Here is a 23,115-nt window from a genome sequence, read left to right on the forward strand (position 1 = left end):
TACAGTGAATACGTCAGGTTAGCTGGTTAGTCAGAATTTATTGAGACTGGTTTTACTGCTCACAGTCCCCAAAGATGTTAAATTATAGGGAACTCTTGTTGAGCTCAAACAGCAGGAGCTAACACAAGTGCACCAGTGGTTCAGCTTTTGTGTCAAGTCTGTCATCCCATAACAGCGCTGAAAGCACTAAAATCGTTCATTCTCTCAAAATAAAAAGTTTTCAAATATCAGTATTTCTAGACTTTCACAGAAACCATGACACATGGAAGCTGTTTGCCCTCTTCATTTGGGTTTTAAATTATAAAGGTGTCAAACAGAGTGGAGAGTTGGCCAAGATTTCAGATCCCAGAGAAATTCAAGAGACGCCCATTAGCCTCAGACGTCTTAAAATCTAATTATAACCCAAGAGAGCAAAAGCAACAAAACATATATTTCCAGGGGTGGAGGGTGACCGACGATGACCATTGTCTACCTTTGCCTGTTATTAAATGCTGCCCTGTGACAGCTCTTTAATCTCCAGCTTCCCATTATGCAGAGCTGAACAGCCCGGCCTCGGCCCCCAGCTCGGAGAAGCAGAGCCCCCTGGCGCAGCAGCACAGCCCCCTGGCCCAGCAGCAGCAGCAGCAGAGCCCCCTGGCCCAGCAGCAGCAGCAGCAGCAGAGCCCCCTGGCCCAGCAGCAGAGCCCCGTCGCCCAGCACAGCCCCGTGGCACAGCCCGCGCCCCCGCAGCCCCTGCAGCTGCAGGGACATGAGAACAGGTAAGAATATGGCTCTGCCAAGAGCTTGCTGCTCCACAGAGCCCGCGAAGCCTGGTGGGCCCTGACACCCAGTACTGCTGGGGTTGCACTCGCTGGTGGTGGATTGTGAGTGTCGGGCATCAAAAGCAGTATGGACAGCAGGGCGAGGGAGGTGATTCTGCCCCTCTACTCTGCTCTTGTGAGGCGCCACCTGGAGATCCCACTCTGCAGCCCCCAGCACACAAAGCACATGGTTGTATTAGAACAAGTCCAGAGAGCCATGAGGATGACCAGAGAGCTGGAGCACCTCTCCTGTGAAGACAGGCTGGGGGAGATGGGGTTGTTCAGCCTGGAGAAGAGAAGGCTCCGGGGAGACCTTACAGCAGCCTTCCAGTACCTAAAGGGGGCCTGCAGGAAAGCTGGGGAGGGACTCATTGGTGGGGGTGTAGTGACAGGACGAAGGAGGAATGGCTTTAAACTAAAAAAGGGCAGACTTAGATTAGGTATTTGGAAGAAATTCTTCACTCAGAGCGTGGTGAGGCACTGGCACTAGTTGCCCAGAGAAGCTGTGGATGCCCCATCCCTGGAGGCATTCAAGGCCAGGCTGGATGGGGCTTTGGACAACCTGGTCTGGTGGGAGGTGTCCCTGCCCATGGCAGGGGGTTAGAACTGGGTAATTTTTAAGGTCCCTTCCAACACAAACCATCCTATGATGATTCTGTGATTCTATGATTCTTATGACTAACATTATTCTGAACAAGGAGCTGTCCAGACTTCAAGGGTCCCCTGGGATTGTATTTTTGCCAGGAAACTAAATATGGAACTATTCTTTGCTAATAATATCATCAGCACTTACAAAACATAGGTCTATCAACATGTGATCATGAGGTGGTCTTTTTTCATTATCTTACATGTCATTTTCTTTTGCTGGTAACAGTTCTCCAGTCCTTTGTAACAGGTTTTCTCTAGGGTGTATCATTTTCCAGCCAATTTCTTGTGTTATTTATGTATATTCATTGACAAAGTTTATCTGTGATGGAAATGAAATAGCAGGGGGATAGAAAATTGGTGACCAGCTGTATTAACAGCTGTATATATAAAAAGCACACTCAGACTGTGCAGTGATACAACTTTATGTGATCTCCAATCAACACTTTAGATTAATTTTTGGCATGTGAAATGAGGCTGATTACACAGACTGTCTATATGCTAATCTTGAGCAACTAACATACCTCATCAAGACCCTTGTCCCCAAACAGTAGGTGCTGGTAGCAGAATTTTAACTTTTTGCTTCAGGAGGTACTTGAGCTCAGTTTTGAGTTAGGCATTGTGCCCTCTGGTTCTCCTTGTTTAACAGATGTAGCACTTTCACTTGCCCAAAAGGGTTTTCTCTCAATTAGTCACAGTTGGCAAATTTCTTTCCCTTATATTTCATTGAATGCTTCCCTAAAAATGATCACCCCCTAGCAGACATATGCTTCTAACAAAATGCAGGACAAAGCTCTCAAAAAAGTCTCCCTGTGCAGTTGTAAGTCAATATTAAATGTCTGTTGAATTAAGAATTTTCAGAAGGGACCTGTAAACCTTAGTAATTAAAGTTCCAAAAAGAACTTTTGCAATAGTTTAACTGAAAAGTGTAAATTGTAGTTAATCATGTCTCTGTTTACTTATTCCAAAACAATCACAATGCCTACAACTGTAAATAAAACCATCATTTCTGAGAAACAGCTGTGGTAGTATATTGGGAACCTGCCTAATGAGAGCTCTTATTCCAGATGAAGGTCTATTATTGCTAGTTCATACACTGTCACTATACACCAGATTTTATAAATCAGACTACATCTGGTTTATATAGCCGCATACAAGCTTCTGTATCAAAATTAAAATACTAAAAGATGGACTCTTAGGAATAGTAATCAGTATTTTTCCTTCACTTTTAATAAGGCTGAGTTATCACAGGAAGACTGCTTGTACACCTTTGTTTTACTCATGATCGTGAAATAGATCATGAAACTGAGTGGAGAAAATACGAGGAATCTATGTATACATACAGGTCGTATTATAGTTGCCACATACAAGCAAAGAACATGTGGCAGCGGGTTATTTCCATCTTCTCAGAAAAGTCCAGAAAAGGGAAATAGTTGTGGTATTCTCATGTGTGGTTGGACACCAAGCTAATTCAAGCTGGTGTGTAGGAAGACCTGTCAGAATGGTAGTGTAACTGCACTAAATAATGACATTTTGAAATATATCTAAAAGCATTTTAAAATGTTTAGATTATTTAGATTATATTTCCAGAGATATATTAACATGAGCAAAAACAATGCACTCATTCATTCAGACTGTCATTTATTTTAATCAGTAAGTGCTTTTCAAAATCACTTTCACAGTTGATGTGTCCATGTATTTATTGCATGTGTACATACACGTATAGAGTCACTTCGTTAACTACTGTGCTATAAAAGCTCCATTTACTTTGAAATGTCATTTTCCTTTATTCAGTTAACAATGAAAGCAATAGTTTATTTGTTATTAATTCCTCATTAAGCAGATTCGCTTTCCTTTCACCCTGAGTTGCTTCTGTGCATGAATACTGATACAGCCTGCAGGCTTGTAGCCAGGCACTATTATAAGGAGCATGTAGTAAGAATACACACTATATTAACTTGTCATATATCAAAGAATACCCTCCATTAAAAAGATAACAGCTAATAGAAAGAATGCATCCATTTTTAACCTTTAGAAGCTCACAATAATAATCATTTACATCAATGAAACAGAAGGGCTATGAATGTCTGCACTGATGTTTTGTTTACTCTATAGAAAGCTTTATACTAGAGAAGGCACTTGATAAACTCAGTGGACTGTTTTGCAGTGAGTATTGTGGGGTGTTTTAAGTGCAGTTTCATTTTCCAGGCAGGAAAAGTGGGAATCAGGATGCTTTTCTTGTTCTTGTCCCTCTGAGCCTAATCCTGATCTCACTGATGGCAGCTGGAAAATTGCATGGTGTGACCTGAGGGAAAACTGCTTACACTCATGTTTTAGAAGTGCTCACTGATTTTGGATGCCTCAACTATTTACCCTCAAAAGTTTTGCTTATCTGTGAAAATTTGCTTTATGGAATTTTGCAGTCAGGCAATTTGCTTTCACTCCTGGATACGCCTTATAATACATATTTTTTAACTTTTTTTTTTGCTGCTTTCTGAAACTAAGCCATTTTGCCTTTCTCAGTTACAGGTCAGAAGTAAAAGCTAGACAGGATGTGAAACCTGATATCCGGCAACCTCCATTTACAGACTACAGGCAGTCTTCAACTGACTACCGCCAGCCTCCCCTGGACTACAGGCATCCTCCTGTGATGGATTACCAGCAGCCACCACCTCTCGACTACAGGCAGCCACCCTTGATGGATTACAGGCAACACTCACCCGACACCCGGCAGTACCCCCTGTCGGACTACAGACAGCCCCAGGTACAACCTGAAATGCTGACAGCACCCCTCAACGGAAATTATTACAGTTTGTAGAGAAAGATCAAATACATTATTAAGGCAGCTGATGTTACAGAAGAAAAAGCACCTTTATTGCTTTTACACAGAGTTACTGTTTCTCTGTAGAGGACATGAATCCAGAACCATTAACATTCATTAAGTACTTTGTGATCTGTCAAATAACACTGCATTTATAATCGTGTGACTACAATGTTAAATAAATGCTATTTTTGAGGTACTGGAGAGTTAAAATCAAAGTTCTAAAATAAGCTTCATTTGCATCAGCAGAAGTACTTAGGTGAGATGGGATTTCTACAGCATTGTTGAAAATAAACGTTTTACCAAATCTAGATAAATAAGTAAATACAATAATCCTGCCTGATAAAATTTAGTTTTGTGTATATAATAGTTTGGATGAGGATAAACTACCTTTTTTTAACCATTTTTTTTTTACATCGGGCACGATCTCACAAATTCAGAGGAATACACCTTGGATGAACGGTGTTGGAAAAGATGTTGCTGATGACAAATATTTACTGACAGTTGAGAATGGTTGAGGATCTTGCTGAATGTTCAGACTTTGAAAAGAAAAAGTTTACTTTTTTCTTACATAACTGCAGAGGAAAAAAGACAGAAATATATTAAATAACAGCATAAATGTCTGGTCACTGTATGCTGAAACCATATATAGATGTTATTTTTGCATCCATATTTTCAAGGAAAATACATAAACTCTTTTGATGAAAATATCCAAATTCTTAAACATGATACAGAGAAACTTCTGACAAGTTTATTCATTTCAGTGTCTAAAAAGCAAGTACCTGTCCCCTTATCTTACAGGATTATAAGACACTTCTTAGTGTCTAGAGATGCCTTAGCTGCCCATTTCTCACAATCCCATTTAATTTTTTAACCACTGGTGTCTACAACTCAAGCTTGCTCTTGTTTTCATCCTGTTCCCCATGGCTTCTGCACTTTTGGTTGCCGATGGATCAGAAGTAACAAAGCAAGTTCTTTCCTGGACCCCTCTCAGGTGCTGGTAGTTAGGGTCCACCAAGCAAAACCTGGAAAGACGAATCTCAGTCCCTGTAGGATGTGGAAAGGGTGAAGTTCAAACCTCTCATTCCCAACCTCCTCCTCAAAGCACATGTTTTAGCTGAAGTGAGGAGAGCTGCTGCACTTTGGGCCTCCATGCAGTCTGGCTTGCTGACCAGGTTGAGTTCTGCTGGGAATTTAGGAGGTGTGTCCTGCTAATTTTTAGGTTATGATGGTGTTTGTATAGGAACTGTCTGCTGCCCCTTTTGCCAAATCAACATTCTGCATAGATATAAACCTTACACTTGGATACCATGAATGTATTGAGGTAAAATACGGAAGACATCCAGAGAACTTTTGATACCAGGCAACCACTGGATGATGTCTTTCAGGATAGTTCAGACTTTAAGCATTTTAAGCATTTACATGTTGCTTAAGTTTGCTTTTAATGGCCAGAATAGGTGCTCTTATTCTCATCTATTCTGACAGTGCATAAGTTGAAAGTGAATTTGCTTATATTAATTGGATAGATGCACATTTGAAGAGATGTATTTTAAAGTTTTCTTGAATGCATATTATGCCATTTATACAGTTAATTGGCTTTCATTTTGTATTTTTCTATTTAGGACTTTGATTATTTCACTGTTGATTTGGAGAAGGGAGCCAAAGGTTTTGGGTTTAGTATTCGAGGAGGAAGGGAGTACAAAATGGATTTGTTTGTGCTGAGATTAGCAGAAGATGGACCAGCAATAAGAAATGGAAGGATGAGGGTAAGTAAAATACATTGTAAAAATTTTTGTCAACTTTAACTGATATATTTGGTGATGGCATCAAAGAGAAAACAGGTGTTGTTGTTGTTATTGTTTTCTGATTGTGTTTTGAAGAACCAATACCAAACACCTCTAATAATAAAAATTGGTCCTAGAAGAGTTTAAGAAATGGCTTGAAACAAATAGTAGGTCTGTGTAGTTCTTTTTGGAACAAAATGCATTACTTTTTGTTGAAAATAGCTTTTATTTTGTTATTTTTTTCTCTTTATTCTAGCACTCATAGCTAAGCATCTTCAAAATCTCTGACAAAACATTTATCATTTCTTTGATAATAGTATTGGCATAATTAACAGTTACTTCTCTAGTCACAAAAGCAGTGATAACTGTGTGACATTTAGCTGACAGTTATGATACCAAAGCATTGGTCTGTGTTATTTTACTACTTTAATTGCCTTCCTATTGTTTGCTAACTTTGTTAATTGATATAATTCAACCTTCTTTGTAGGAATCAATTTTCACTCTTTGGCTGTATAGGTCTTAGTGCATTTGAGTTCTGTAGTGGTAGAAATAATAATACCATGTCTAAATATGAAATTTGATAAGAAATTCAATTATTAATATATATATACATTCTATATAGGAAAAATCTCCTAAAAATATCTAATTAAGGGTTGTTGATACCCTGCAGAGTAGCGATTACATGAAAACAACAGAAGGAAACCACAGGTGAAAAAGACTACCAAAAATCAAGACAAAAATATATTTCTTTATATATCTAACTAGTGTGACATTCTTGAATCAATATTTAGGTATAAAGAAGGGCAAAGGAAATTGTGTTCTTTACAGTAATAACAGGTTTTGCAAATGCTGTGGTTATTAAATGGATTCTGTTTCTCAGTTCTAACAATCTTGTCAAATTTGACTTCATACTGAAAGAACATTGACATCAGTCTAAATACACAGTTAGTCTTTCTGTTTATAACTCAGTGGGTTTTTGTTGATTTTTTTTTTTTAATCATTCTTAAATTGCCCACTTTGTAGAATTTTAGAATTCAGTTAGTGCTCAGTCATATCACAGAGTTCAGATCTGTGAGCGTCCAACTGGAAGCTTGAGTGGGGGATCAATGGCATAAGCAGTCCCTGTGAGGAGGAAGCCAAGCAGGCAACTGGAAGCTGAGAACTACTCCCACAATATTTGTTGTGTGAAACATAGGTAAATGCTGCAGCTAGAACTTTAGCTCAAGAATATCTTCTCTGGTGGGTGTTATAATTCTTTCCTTTACTGTAGTACCATCCATTGCTCCTAATAAACAGCTTTAACCAGATTATATTTTCAACCACAATGTGATTAAAGATGAGAAAAAGTTGAGGATTTAATAAGCCCTGGAATCATGTATTTGGAAATATATGGCTAAGTCAACAGACCTTAAAGAACAATGTTTTTAGAGGGGTTCATGTCAAGTAAAAAACTCTATCAGGAAAAAAAAAAAAAAAAGAAGAAGAAGAAATTTCTGCATCATTTGCATAAACTAGTATCACAGAACAAAGTTAGACTATCCACCCTGTGAGTAGCCTAAATATGCAAAATTACATGCATATGTATATATGTGCTATATATTTTTATATTTTATCTGTAGGGAAAGTACAATTTCATTAGGAAATGTCCTGTAACTTTCCATAAAAAAATGTTATTTTTTTTTCTAAAATAACGTTTAAAGCTTGTTGGTATAGCCACAGTGCATGGCCAAGTGTAATTTTGCCTAAGTAGCTGTAACTTGGAGTTTTATCTCCCCTTTAAAAGTATCATTCTTTGAAACCAGTTTTACCCTCCAGCTCTGTCACTGAATCTTGAATTTTATTCTCCTGTTTAATAGCCATTTTAACCTGACAGCCACAAATGGGTTTGGAACTTGCAAGACTTTTATTTCCAGTGACCTGTAACTGATGGATGGACAGAACTATCTCAAAAACAGCTTCTTCAGAACAAAAACAGAAAAACAAAAAGAATCATTTAATTGCTGAAAGGAACAGAGGACATAGGAAGAAGAGTAAATGAAGCAGATTTCAGTAGTTGTATCTCCTTTCCTAAGTTTACATCTTCTGTCAATAACGCAGGTTTATTCCCATTTCTTGGCTGGGACAACCAGCCTGCTTGCTGCAGTTCTATTTCATTCTGTTTCACAGATGCATCTCTATAGGAAAATATGCAAAAATCTGTTCAGTCCTTATCACTTCATATACCATCATCTTTAAAGATCACATTCTCTGATCCCAGACTTTCAGCACTGGAATAGTAAATGGTGCTTATGTGGTCAGATCTTATCAGGAATGCTTCCCAGTTAATAGTTCTTCTTATGGTCTACTTATCTCCATTATTGTTTTGCTTCCTGTTTCCTGCTCCTTGAAAAGCCTTTCTTGATTTAGCTGAAGCCTTCTGGAAGAACATTAAGCAGATAACACAAGGTGCAGATCATACTTATAGAAAAAAATAATATTAATTTAAAATAATTCACATAACTCCATGATTATTTCTATTCACCACTACAAGAAAATTTAAAATAAACCAGTTAACTTGTTGGGGAAAAAATAGAAGAGGATATAATGAAAGATGTTAAATTAAAATATGTATGTGTAATTAGTAAATGTATTCAATGAATAACATTTTGTTGTCTGTCTAGTTATAATTCATTAAAAAAAATAAAGGCACATTCATATTGACATAAATCTCCTTCCTTACAGAAATAAATAAAAGAATATAAAGTACTTCATATTAATAAAGCAACATCTATAGTCATGGGTCTATAATTTTGTATTATTGAAGCAATGCAATGTCTAACTGAAGACAGCTCCAGATAGCCAAGTCAGAATCTGTAGTTTGTACTCAGTGGGCACTGCAAAACCTTGGTGATGGGATGAGCCCTACAACTGTATTCTGCTTGGACACATTCTAAAAAATGTGAAAGTCTCTCAGGACACATTTAAAAGATTCTGAGGTCTAAATACATCTAACAGTGTTATGCATTACAGACACAGAGAATAAATTTAAACTAAAATCTAAGATTATAGGAAGTCAGATGTAAATAAAGAACTGGTATGGAAATATGTCTTGTAAAAATAAATAGAATAGACACATTACTGAGGAAAGTAAGCATGAACGTAATACAATATATCTACACTAGGAGTGAACAGAAAGTGAACCAAATGGCAATGATAAAGATTGGAAAGGAGCGAAACCAAAATTGAAGCGTAGATGAAAGAACAGACACAGAATGAGTAGAGCAAGCATTGTAAGTGATGGGCTTCCACTGGCCCTGCCAGAACTCTGGCTCTGAAAATATTAATGGAAGGGGGGAAAGGTTTCATAAAGTTTGTTATCCCTTCACTTTTTCATTTCAAAAGTCCTGATTTTCCTCCCCCTTGAGAATGGCATGCCAGGCAGTTTGTGCTTTTAGTGGAAACAAATCCACTGAGGAACTCCCCGTTTTAGTAATGCAAGATCTAAAGTAGTGCTTAATTGCCCTTCGTAACTGATGTAGCTTTCTATTTCAATTTTCTGCTGATTTGTTCTGGGAACCTGAAAGGTGGAAGACTACTGAGTTGGTGTCATACAAAGTTCATCAGTCTTGCCTGCATACTGCTTTTCTACCCAAGGACCCCTTTCTGCCAGCCAAAATAGACACTGCAATATGTCTTAAGGTTTAATAAATTATTCCCTTAAAAAGAATTTTTAAACTTTTACAGTCTTACTACCCTGTTCTTATTCCTGGTACTTTTACATGCACTGAGTCTTTTATTTGAACTCAAAGACTCTGGTTCTGCAGAAAGCCCAGGCATACATCCTCACTTAACTTGGATTCATCTGTCACAAGACATGGGAGGGAAACGTCTATCAAAGGATCTAGAAGTCTATGGCAAGAGTATCTTCACAAGAGTATCTTTTGCCGCCGGTGCACAGTTATAGTCACAATAGGCACTTGCTGTTCTTCAATCCTCAGCAATTCCACAGCAGAAGGGTCTTGTGAGAGACCAGGCAGGGTAGACAGCTGCTTAATCTTCTCTTTGCTCAAGGCAGCTATGCCAAAAGCCCACCGATACCCTTTTGGATCCTTGAAGTACCTTTTCTTGAGGTAGTCTATGCCGAGGATGTACGGAGCCTCTGGGCCAGTCACGATGGGGTGCTTTTGCCACTCATTCCCAGTTAGACTCACTTCAGCTTCCAATACAGTTAGCTCTTGGGATCCCCCCGTCACTCCAGAGACAGAGATGAGTCCCCTCTGTATGCATTGTGGGTGAACTGTTCTCAGCCAGTGTTGGCAAGTCACAGTGTAGCTGTGTAGCTGCATATAAACCCATATGTCAGGTCAAATAGCATGCTTAACTTTGGCAGGATTTCGCTGCAATTCATGGGTAAGATTAATGAAGATTCCTTACAAATGACCTCTTTAGGGGGAAACCTGAACACTAACCTGGAAGATAATACAGATCCCTCATAATTGTCAGCTGGGCAGACATCAAGTTACGATGGTTAATTCTGAAGCTTGCTACAGCAACAGTTTACAGAACTTGAAAAATGTGGTTCAAAATAATTCCAGTAAACTAAATGAATGTTCACAAACAGCAAAATATCTTACAGCTTATAAGCACGGAAGAAAAGTTTCATTAGATATAAGGAAAAGAACATACAAGGAAAAGTAATTGTCCAGAACTTTAAGTGGCAGATAGACTCTCTGGGACCTCTGAGTTCTACAGATTTATTTCCCTCCACTTTTCTTCTTCAGGATGAGGGAACAGGAGAAATACAATACTCTGTCCATACAATGGCTAAAAGGAGAGAACAGGATGATATCTGTGTTCCATAATCCAAGAATGTATTAAAAGAACCAGGAGAAAAGCTTGGAGAATTATTAGTATCTTTGATATCTTATATCCAGAAATGGCAGAGGTCTGTTGGGAAAAAAAAAAAAATCTGAAACTAGTTCGTGATGAGATCAATAATGGCAATATTGGAAAATCACACTGCAAATCTAGTCTCAGAGAAGGACAAAAATATGGCACACACACTCAGTAATTGTAATATCAAGATGAATCAGTTACCAGAGATGAGAGACATAACACAGACAATGTGGAGCACAGTCCCTCCAGCCTTTGAAGATTCAGACTCTACTGGCAACAATTTTATAGGTCTATTTAGATGAGGCTCATGATAACTCATATTTTTCTTCTTATCTCACATTGAGGACAATGATCAGCTGAGCCCTGCCTGCAGATCTCTATCCCTTCCTGCCTTAGAGGTGGGGGACTACTAACATCTCTCAGGAGAATTGTTAAGGATGGTCGTAGTGTTTCCAAGACGTGTGAGATATGATCAACAGATCTCTTATTGCCTTGAATGGTATCTCTTGCAGCCAGCATGCTTATTGAAAACAGCTTCAAACAAAGAACATGTGGCTGAGGGCTGCAAAGATACAGAATGTCTTGCACAATTGGGCTCATTGAATGTGAAATTCATGAAGAATGAGAGCACAATGTGCTTTTTTATACACAATGTACATCTGTGTCATTTTGTCACTTTGTGAGTTACATCTTTTTTTTCACTTCTTCCATGAAAGTCATACTTTTCATCTCTGACATTTCTGGTATCATTGTCTTGTCAACTCATTTTTCTCAGTCCATGTACACCAGTTATCCCTATCACTAGCTTTCTCATATCTCCTACTACATTATTTTTCTCATTCTTTTGTAGATTTTTTTTTTTGAATATATGTGCAGAACCAACTTCTGAAACACAGACACTGCAGAATTTTGTATCTGTCGTGCTTTGAATTCCTTCTCTGAGTCTTCATTCCTTTTTCCTATTTGTTGCTTTTCTGCTGCCTGTGCTCCTCTCTTTGTTTCATTTGTACAGACTTGGAGCTAAAAATAGGCACAAGGGAAAGGCTATTCCTACAGTGTCAATTATGAGCTTCTGTGCTATTGTTGCATAGGAATTTGTGTTGCTTTGGTCTGGTCTAGCTTGCCAAGAGAGCACTGCAGTAAGAGCCACCCCATAATAGTAACCAACCCATGCTGTGGACTGGTTCATGGCATTCTGCAGATTAGCACAGTCTGTATTTCATCCTTTCCCATGATAACAAAATTCACACCAACCTTATTCAAGAAACTTTATCCACCTACATTAAGAAATATTTCTAGCAAAAAGGAGAATTCAATATTCAAGAGCCAAGGACCCAAATAGGCAAGTAGCCAAGACAAAGCCTGTGTCTTATTTGTAAGGAAACAGAACTGAGGTTTCACATCATGGAAGGCATAAGCATTTCATTTGAAACTGCTGTCAAAATCCATGTGCAAATATTCAACAGTATTCAAAACTGTCATTTCTCTCTCTGTAAGCATCCCAAATACAAGGTCAGGCAATTGCTTCTATTATTTTTCTTCTGATGACATAGCTTTTGCATCTTGCTTGCAACAAGACAGGGCACCTGTGAAACTCTGACATTAAAGCCCTCTCTTAAGCCATGCTAGATGTTAGCTTAAGTCTCCTTTGAAAAGCATCAGTACCATGCTTCTGAACAGTAGAGTGTCAAGTAAAAGTTAGCTATTGCTAACCACATTCCCCAGAAGACATTTATTAGGACTGAGAACAGCTCTTCAGACTTCTCAAGGCAATATGAAATATGCAAGCAGCTATCTATCCGGACTCTGAAAACTCTGTACAACAGTGGAGTTTAACAAGGGAGTATAAGCCCATCTCCTCAGAACAGGACACTCCCGAACGTCTCAAGTCAGGCACTCAGAAATTACTTGAGCTATTCTGGGTTCGCTGGGTAGACAGGCAGAACTGAAATGCAGGCAAAGTTTAGAGCAGCTTCAGGTAATTATGTCCTAACAGTGTCTGGGAAGGCTTTTATACTGTGCACAGCAGTTTTTTTCTTACATGCTCATCATAGGATTTTTCCATTTTGGCTTTCTTGTCTGCTTGTTGTTACACGCACTTAGCTTGGTGTTTGTCTAGTCATTTTATCACTATATCCATTTTTAGCAGACCTTGATTTATAGGTTTTTAATGATAAAAGTAATCTGTTTCCAACAATTAAGCTAGCATTCCCTATGAATATAACACAGCTTCCACAGACACTTTTCAGCCTGTGTCATAATGTAATGTATCATCATTCTGTTTAAAAACTATCTTTAGTAGCTGGTGTCTTACATCTTAGAGAAGACAAAATCCAAGCTGAAATGGAAGGACTACTACCAATTTGTGAGATTCCCATTCCACAGACAAACTTTTTACTAGCTACCACAGGCAGTACCTGCAGCTTCACACACAGGTATTGTCTCCTAACCTTTGTGATTCCACACTCCACATATTACTGCTTTGTTTCTTTTGTTTCTTCAGACCATCCAGAAAAAAAAAAAAAAAAAAGAAAAAAGAAAAAAAAAAGTTTCTGTAGAGTGTAGGGTTATCTCATCTTTTTGAGATAGAGTGTAGGGTTATCTCATCTTTTTGTAGGGCCATTGACAAAGGGAAGAAGTAAATGTGAAAAAGCGCAGACCATCTACAGGACTGTTTGTTTTCTGTCAGAAATGGAGCTTTAAAAGCTCAGAAGGAAGAATGAATGATTTCTTACTCTACAATAAATGTAAATCTTTAAGAGGATGTTGCTGTGCAGACCCCAAAGCTTGCACTGGTGGGAGCCTCACCTGGATTTCTCATTAACAGCTCAGTGTCTGTTTTAGATGCTCCATCTTTGATTACCCCACACTGCAGGGTTATTTGATGCAGTCTCCAGTGGAATGCACCAGCAGTTGCAGCCTGTAAGTATGGTGAGCAAGAAGTAGCTCAGCTCAGCCTGACAGTGATTAGAACAAAAAGTATTAAAAACAGGAGCCAAATAATTGTCACACAGTAGATGTGACAACCAAGAAAGCTACAGGAAGGAAATGGGAAGAAGGCAAAAATGGCTTGTTCAGTCATTGCTTTCTTACAAACATATAGGGCAATCACAGTAACCAAAAATTAAACCAACAATTGGCCAGTGTGATGCTTATTTTTTGCTGTAACACTGTTTGGAGTCTTATTTGGGATCAGAAAGAAAACTGAAGCCTTGGAGATAAAGTGCTGAGTGACTTCTGTGAATCTCCAGTTCTTACAAGGCAATGAGGTCCTATGTTCAGACTATTGGAGAAAAGTAGATATTGCTATTGGAACACCTCTTGCAGGCTTATGGTAGTTACAGCAAGCATAAAGGTGAAAGAAGCCTAATAAACAGAAAGGTCTTCTCCAGGTGGTGCACTGAGAGCAGCAGGAAGTCGACTGCTGAGCACTTAGAATGAGTGAGGGCTTGAGAAGACTGTCAGAAACCATGCTGAAAAGTCACTAATATTTAGATGTTAAAAAATGGATGTTATGCACACACATAAGGGACACAAGAATGCTCCTGGAAGATACAGTGCTCCACCAGCCTCTATTTTATTATAGTTTTATGCACATATCTGAAAGACAAATGCCTACAATGTGATTCATGTCAGTTAAGTAGCCAATCTTTCCTACGTAAGTAGCACTTACCCTTAAATCCTGCGGCATACCTGGCTTCCTTTAAGCTGTAATATAAATCTTACCTTCATAGTAAGCATTCAGTGAATGTCAACACTGTCATTACAGTGGAACATAAAGACAAAGATATTCTTTGTCCCATCCATTTATTCTGTGATTTGTGATCCATCTGAACAGTACGGTAAAATGTTTAGCTATGCTTTACCACCGAATTGCATGTCCCTTTGGGGTAATCTCATTCATGTGCCAATTCCCTACTACATACATCACTGTCCAACCTCACTTGTAGAGAGAGTGGGTGTGATTGATCTGATCTCTGGGAATTCAACTGGAATACTCGAGCATATGAGCTGTGTGTCAGCCTGTGGTAAGAGGAGCTGCATGCTGGGTTAGTATAGTTGGCAGAACTCAAGGAAGAATATATTGACACGCAGACATAAAGCTGATCAACATTCTTGTGTCTACAACAAAGAAATGCAAAATGAGGTCCTGAGGGATGCTGAATATATTCTGACAGCATAAAAGCATAATAAATCAAGGCTGGATTAACTGTAGGTGAGCTATTATTCAGCATTTCCCTAAAAAGCTGTGTTGTTGTTTGTTTTTTTTGTTAGAATTTGTTTGCAGAAAGATAAGGAGAAAGAGTACACCTCTCATACATGTAATTAACATCATACTCTCAAAAATGTTCTCAATATGATGCATTCAAAGTATCTTTGTAAATCCATGCCTAATAGAAAAGTCCTTCAAGCCACCTATGAAAAAGAACAAGTTAATAATCTTGCTTAAAATAGTTTAGTATGAAGTTTTATGAATAAAATACTTAATTGGCAGACAGGCACCATATTTAAATCTATATTTTATGGAATATTTATAAGGGTTTCCAGGTCAAAAAAGATAATTAGCTGTAAATTCCAAAATTAAGAGTCCAGAGCATTAGGAAAAAAAATGGAGAAACCAAATTATGTGCTCTGACACCTGAAACATTTTGTCCAGCCACAGGCATAACAGAGGCAGCCTCTCTTCTGTGTTGCCCCAAACTGCCACAAGTCAGAACTGGAAGAGGTCACCTGTGAAGGTAAAAGGATGCAAATATTAGATCCATTCCTACAGCCCACTACCCAGCCTAGTATCTTCACTCCAAGTACAAGTAGATGATGCTTAGGGAAGGACTATAGAACATGTATGAAATGATTCTTCACCTGCTATAACAACATCCAAACCTCCAGCAGGCAACACTTCAGATTTTTTTCATGCTGGAATTTTCATATTTAGGATCCAGAATTACTTTTAGTGATTTATTTGAATGTGCTTATGCTTTTGAAATTCCTGATATGCTATATCAATGGGTTTCAAAAATGAATGTTTACATTATTTCAAGACAAAAATCTTTTTTAATCATAGCTACAGCATAGTAATATTATGATTACTTCCTCATTTTCCATATTATCCCTTATTCTGTTGACCAACATCATATACACCTTTTTCTGCCAATGTTTAGCAATCTATTTCATCTTGCCCTGTAAGGGAGCTCTTCTTCACCTTTGACCATCCTCACTGGCCTCCTCTGAACCATTTATCCGTCTATCACATTCTGGAGGTAAAAGGACTAGAAAAACCTGAAGTTTTTAAAGATATTGGTGCTCCTAAATGACTTAATGATGGTTTCTCCTTTATTCCCTATTCTTTCTCTAATGGTTAACATTCTGTTTGCTTTCTTGACTGGGCTGACATTTCAGAGAACTAACCATAAAGAATGTAAGATCTTTCTCTTCAGGGGTAATGGTTAATTTAGAGTGATTGTGTGTGTAATTTTCCACATGCACTGCACTTAGCACTTAGCACTACTGAATTTCACCTGCTGCTTTAACACACGGTATTGTGCTATCTTTCCACAGCTTTTAACATTACATTTAGATTTGACAATCCTGCATGGTATTATGTTGCCTGCAAATCTTATCACACAATCTTCAAGCTCTTCACCAGGCCACTTACAAATATGCTGAACAGAGTAATCACTATGGTAAGGTCTTTTGATTGTGAAAATTGACCACTTATTTCCAACTTTTTTTTTCCCCTTGAATTTAATCTCTTACCTAGAAGACCCTATTCTTTCTCCCATCACAGCAGAGCCTTTACTGAAGAGTTTACTGTTAGAAGCTTTCTGAAAAAGTCAGTATACTAACCATATCTCATTTATCTACATAGTCATTGACAGCTTCAGTGGCCAGCAACAGGTCTGTGAGGAATGGCTTCCCTCTACAAAAGCCACACTGATCCTTCCCCCGTATATCATAATTATCCATGTGCCAGCTAACCTTCGCCTTCCTTATTGCTTCCATCCGTCTGCTGGAATGAACGTAAGACTCAGTTGGTCACTTTCCAGGACTGTCTTTTAGGACTGGTGTCACACTTGCCACTTCCCATTCCTCTGCTACTAAGCCATTTACCGAAGTAGGCAGCAGATTACATCCTGTAGCTACTAGTTCAGCAGCTTCATATCCAAATTCCTTCAATCATGGATGAGTGCCATGATGAGTACTTCTGGTGGTTTCTTCCTATTCACTTCATCAATTTGTTCTACAATCTTTCCCACTGGCACTGCTGGTGGAGCCAGTTCCTCAATCTCGCCCCTCCGCTGAGCAGGCCCTTTGCAGGGTTTTGGCTGCCCTCCTCTTCAGTGAACATCAATGCAAAGAATTCACCTAATCTTTTTCTTGTGGTCTTTTCTGTCTTGCTATTTTTTGAGATCTTGGTTCTCTGACAGGCTCCACACTTCTGGTATGTTTGAAAGTACATTCTTAGCTCTGTTTTATCAGTCTCCTCCTCAAAATGTTTTCATGGCTTATGTTCAGAGTTTATGTTCTTTTCTGTTTTCCTCTCTGGATACAACTTTGGATGGATCATTCTCCATGAAAACTTATGCCTAGGCTTATGTATAGGATCTTTAAAATCTGGTTGCTTAATGGGACTGGCTGAGTCCATCAAGAATACATCAGAAACTTTTTTTTTTCCTTTTTTACAGTCTCTACTGATTCCCATCCATGATTGCAGTGGTGAAATAGCTATTAACATTACATTATTCTACACTGAGTCATCCTAGCACTATTTAAAAATGTACTAGTATACACTTTTCTCTAGTAAGTTAATGAATGTTCCTTTTATCTTTGACATCTTTAATTCACATATACATGGATTATTTTTCAGCAATGCTGACGAAGACTTCAGGTGTTCTAGAGTACCATAAGTCCGCTTAGTTGCCAACCACTGCAAACCCTATTTTCGTTCATACACTCCCCATTCTGCACAGACATGCGGTTATGCATTTTCCAGTTTCCAAGTTCTCTTTCAGTAATAGAATTCTAAATTTCTCCCTCTTCTCAGCAAAAGGTGAAAAGGTGGCTTCCCTGCTCAAACAGCTGGATGGCCATCAAACAGAAGAGTTTGTGACTCAATACCTTCATGGGTGGTTGCTTCAAATAGTGCAAGGCACACAACCTTGTAATTCCTCCAAAGAGAAATATTTTTTCTCTTACCAAGATATCCAAGCTACATGTACCTACAATACACTTGAGGAAGTCCAAGACTAGAAATACACCAAGCTATACATTACAAGCGGCAGTACAAATTCTCTGCTGTGAGGAAATTTGCACAGCAGATACCCAGCCTATGCCTAACACCAGGCAATGATATCAGGGCTTGACATCACTTGGAAATTCACCAAAATAGATGTTCTGGAGCTGCTATTTTGTTCAGTTTCCAAGTACAGACAATCTCTCAGCCTTTTGGACTCATTAACAATAACAACAGCAACAAATATATATGAAAAAAAAGTTCCGTTATAAAAATAGAATGCCCATATAAAAAGTAATTAAGAGTAATTAGTCTCTTTCCTGAGGTTTAATTAGAAAATGCATTAATAAAATGACAGATAGCAATGCCCTCTGCACAAATCATTTGAGGCTGCTTTTATCATTAGATTTCCTCATTTAACATAGAATGAAAATGTGCATATGCAATTAATTTCATTTTGTGCAACAGGGAACTATACACCTGCTTAGAGACGGTTTCTTACAAGCTAGCAGAAGCAAATATACACAAGGCTATCGCAAGTGGTTTAGAAGTATGTTTGAACAAGGAAAAACTTTTATTACAGTAAAGCTATATATATTTCCTTCTGATTTTGCCTACTTCTGAAATTTTGTTTGTATGTGCTGATTGGCTTTTTTTTAAACAAGACAGGTAATAATTACTATAAAATATGGCCAGAACAAAGACTCTGCAGCGAAACTCACATGTAATAGCAGCTCTTTATTCTAATGATTCAGAGAAGCTTTACAATTTTCTTTCTAATTAACCTATCAATAGTGATGTCACTTAAACACTCCTTAGGAATATTATCTTCTCATTATTACCAGAAAACATGCTGCCCAATTTTATAGCTCAGTTGTTCTTATGCATGGATGGAGAGTCTGAATTAACTTGAACAGATTTTGTTAAGAGACATTTCCCATACACACAAACTACTTTCACAAATACATTTAAATTGTTAATATTCAACTTTAAAAGCATTAAGTGGAGGGAAGCATTCAGTGTTTACTTTGTGCTTGGACACTGTAAGAGTCTAAGAGAAGAATTCTTCTTGTCGAATGCCATCGGGTCAGGAGAAGCACCGGTAGATGTGGGTAGGCATTTATATCAAAGGGAATGAAAATTCAGCCAGGGCCTCGTTTGATAGGAAGAAAGAAGCATAATGAGAAATTGATGTGTGCAAAAGTTGCCAGATTCATAGCTGGAGAGTGTTTCTTCAGAATAAACACATCTCAGGCAACAGACATGCACACTTACCCAGCCAACTTGCCAGGCTTCAGCTGGTGGGAATGTCTGATCGCTCAGGCTTTGTCATCTCTGCTGAAGACGGCCAGGAAGGTCACAAATCAGAACTGGTGCCGTTTTCTGGGGGGGTGCCACAGTGCAAGGCCTGCCTGTTGGGAGCAGAAAGGGATCCATTGGCTGGTTCACGACTGGCAACCAAACTGCCACAGACCCCATGCAACAACACCTTCAGGTTAACATTTATTCTACAGAGCCAAAGGCAGTCTGTGGCTTTGTGAGATTAAAATATTGTGTTTCAAGTGCTGCACTCTCAAACCTTTCCTGTGCTGTTTGTGCATATAAAACTTGGTGATTAGGATGCACGCATCCTCTCAGGCTGTCGTGAAAAAATTGCACCTGAATGGTGTAGGAGTTGAAGGTGTAATTTTAGGGATGGCTAACTCCACAGACTTTGGGAACTATTTTTTATGTTAATTTCTTGACAAAAAAAAAATGAAATCTGTAAGTGCAAAGTGACAGAGAAACCAAACACCGTGCAAAATGATGATGTTGCGACATTGAAGCTTATCTTTTGGAATATTCTGGTGTCTCATGCAAAAACCTTTATATCTCCACAAAAGGCAGCTTGCTGAAATGACTCTTATAAATAAGAAACTGATATTCAAATGTGTCACTTTCCATGAAAGGAGCTAATGCCACAGGGTCATACCCAATAAAGGATTCAGACAGTCAAAGCTTGATGCTACAACACCTGTTAGGTGGCTGGTGTCCCATTAGATGCATAAGGAAGATTAAATGTGTCAGAATGATATACAGGCAGTCTGCAAGAAAAGTATAAAAGGTAACAAGGTAACATAAATATATTAAAATAAATATGAAGAGAAGGAAAGTATAGGTCCATCACTCACTGAGAATGTGGAGGAGGCTGAAATATTCAGTGCTTTCTTTCTATCAATCTTCATTGAGTTATTCAGAAGGACAATTTTCTGAACAGTACACCAATTTCAACAAAAAGAAATGAGTTGAGATAAGATTAAGGAGAAAACTGCTTAAAGAATTTTAAGATTCAAGTCAGCTGAAGTTGTTGATTTTCACGTATGCTCAGTGATTTAGAGAAGGTAATTTCTAGACTATTAGTAACAATCTCCAAGAACTCATGGAGGACAAGAAAGTTGGTAGCAGACTAGAGAAAAGCAAACATATCCCTTACTTTTAAAATACATTAGCAGACTAAAATTCCTTTAACTTTCATTCCCAGAAATAATCTGTGGCAAGTTATCAAAAAGTTGAAAAAAATAACACATAAGTTGTGAAAAACAAACCTTGTCATATCAGTCTAGTTTTCTTTTTTATTTTCATTTTTATTTCTTTGTGCAACAATGGGATAGAGAAGGTATGAGGCATCTTCTTTTCACCTTTCAAAAGCACCTTGTAGGAAATTCACAGTCAGGATGGGGAAATAATGACTCTCAAAGGATGTTCTGAATGCTTTGTTCCTGAAGGAGGATTACAAGTGTGAAATTACAAGTGTGGTTCTGAAGGGTCTGCGATGAAACCAGCTCAATTCAATAATTTCATCAATAACTAGAGAGTTATTGGTAAATAGTAACATTTCTTAATGCCAAGAGGTTATTAGAAGTCTTAGAAGGCTTTGAGGAACTGACTTAGATTTCAAAATGAACTTTTCATACTGAAGCACTCAATATGATAAAATTCACTGAAGTGCACTGTGTTTCTTTAAGGGTAGCAAAATTAGATGTGCAGTTTAAAATAGGGGGTAACTGTCTAGATAAGACTGCAGGGAAGTCTTGGAATCATAGAATCACAGAATCACAGAATGGTTTGTGTTGGAGGGGACCTTAAAGATCACCCAGTTCTAACCCCCTGCCATGGGCAAGGACTCCTCCCACCAGACCAGGTTTCCCAAAGTCCCATCCAGCCTGGCCTTGAACACCTCCAAGGATGGAGCATCCATAGCTTCTCTCAGCAACCTGTTCCAGTGCCTCACCACCCTCAGAGTAAAGAGTCCAGGCTAATCATGAGTCACAGATTTGATGTGCGACAAACATGCAAAAATCTTATTCTGGGAGCATTATTAACAAGATTGTTTCTCCCACATGGGAAGATTTTTATCATTTTGATCAGTTTTGCTTACCCCCTAGCTTAATATTATCTACAGTTTTGAGACTGTGTACAGACTTGGAAGTACCCAGAAGAGAATTACCAAGAAAAGGTCATGTGTGGCATAAAACTGCAGGAACCAACCTCTGATCCTGAAAAGAGAGTAACTTCAATATGCGGGTATACCTGAGCTCCTCTTCAACAATTACTGGGTTTTAAACAGGCAGAAATAGCCTCAGCACAAAATTCCATGTCTTTCCCTCTCTCCAGTGAATGATCTACACTAGCAGTATCTGTCAAGAGTCACACAAGAAGCTTTTGCTTTAAGACAAGGTTTTGCTTTCTGAAAATAGCCACCTAAGTAGAGAGAGAGACAGCCTCCTGTATCAAACATCACAGGGCTGGGGGAAGGCAAGCAGGTTTTAAATGTTAACTGGAAAAAAAAGTAAAAAATAAATAAATAATACAGAATAAGAACCCATACCTTATTAGACACAGGGGAAACCAGTTCTCAGTCAAGGTTTTCTCTTTTGTAAGAATTCCCTAGATAGGGGGAAGTCTAATTGAAGCTTTTCTAAGGGCAAGAGCATTCATAACATTTCTCTTCTGTGTTGTTTTCCATATCTAATCAGACCTGGGTTTGTGCTGCACAGGCGGCATGTTTCATTTATACATCAGTCAGCCAAAAGACACAAATGCATGGAAAACAAATAACCCACGGCTCCTGCCACTATTTATTTTCACTCTGGTCTCAAATCTTGTAATGGAAATTTCAGAGTACCTAATTTTTGCATACTTGTTTCTCTCCCCTCCTTCAGTCACATAACCGGAATGCTAGGCTTTAATATATATATTTTTTTTAAGTTTTCCAAGGTTATTTGAACATATGATTTTATATTAAAAAGAGGGAATTATCAAATCAGCTACTTGCTGACTATAGAGAAAAAAAAATACTGAAATACAGAAAAGGTTACACTAATACAAGATAGTTCCTGTATATTGACCAATGAGAACAGAATAAAGGCAAACAGCAAGGGAAAATATGGCATTAACTTAACCTTTTTACATATTAAACTGTATTAAAATCTCCTCCTGTCTTTCTGCTCAGGAGTGTAGAAGATTTTATTTGAAGGACTGTGCGTGCACTGAACAGCTTTCATCATTACTCATTTTAAAGGCTATATATCAAGGAGTGTTAAAAACACCTCCTTCATTTGATCTAATCTGGCACTTCTTCTCTCAAAACATGTTAACAAGATCATTTTAAATACCTTCTGCAAAACATGGTATATCCAGGCAACATGGCACAAAAAGGAGCTATATTTAAGCCTCTGCAAAATCTGACTTGACTTTTACAGGATTTCTATGAGGATTTAATTGTTTCACGACATTTAGAAGCAGGTTTTCCCAAACTGGTGGAATTTTGTCTGTGTTTGGCCTTACTAACATCCTTGTAGGGAGAGTACAATAAATCCATCTTTCATGTTTGTGCTGCAGAAGTGGCAAGACGGATTTTCTGGTTTTGTTTTGTGTGTGTGCAGCTACATCCTACCAGCACTGCAAAAGTCAGGG

General features: G+C 38.3%; 1 protein-coding gene across 17 annotated transcripts in view; it reads left to right on the forward strand.

Moving 5' to 3' along the window:
* Window positions 1-23,115, forward strand: part of MAGI2 (membrane associated guanylate kinase, WW and PDZ domain containing 2) — a 757,092-nt gene that overhangs the window by 708,118 nt on the left and 25,859 nt on the right. For 16 of the 17 annotated variants that reach the window (XM_072029149.1, XM_072029077.1, XM_072029106.1 and 13 more), the window contains 3 exons: window positions 536-758; window positions 3,969-4,209; window positions 5,889-6,032. In XM_072029149.1, the coding sequence (XP_071885250.1) occupies window positions 536-758; window positions 3,969-4,209; window positions 5,889-6,032 (608 nt within the window). Of the gene's footprint in view, window positions 1-535; window positions 759-3,968; window positions 4,210-5,888; window positions 6,033-7,906; window positions 8,697-23,115 lie in introns of those variants that run through there. The other variant, XM_072029184.1, reaches the window with a different exon arrangement.

The sequence above is a fragment of the Anas platyrhynchos genome, chromosome 1 (assembly GCF_047663525.1).
Source record: "Anas platyrhynchos isolate ZD024472 breed Pekin duck chromosome 1, IASCAAS_PekinDuck_T2T, whole genome shotgun sequence".
Classification (NCBI taxonomy): Eukaryota; Metazoa; Chordata; class Aves; order Anseriformes; family Anatidae; genus Anas; species Anas platyrhynchos.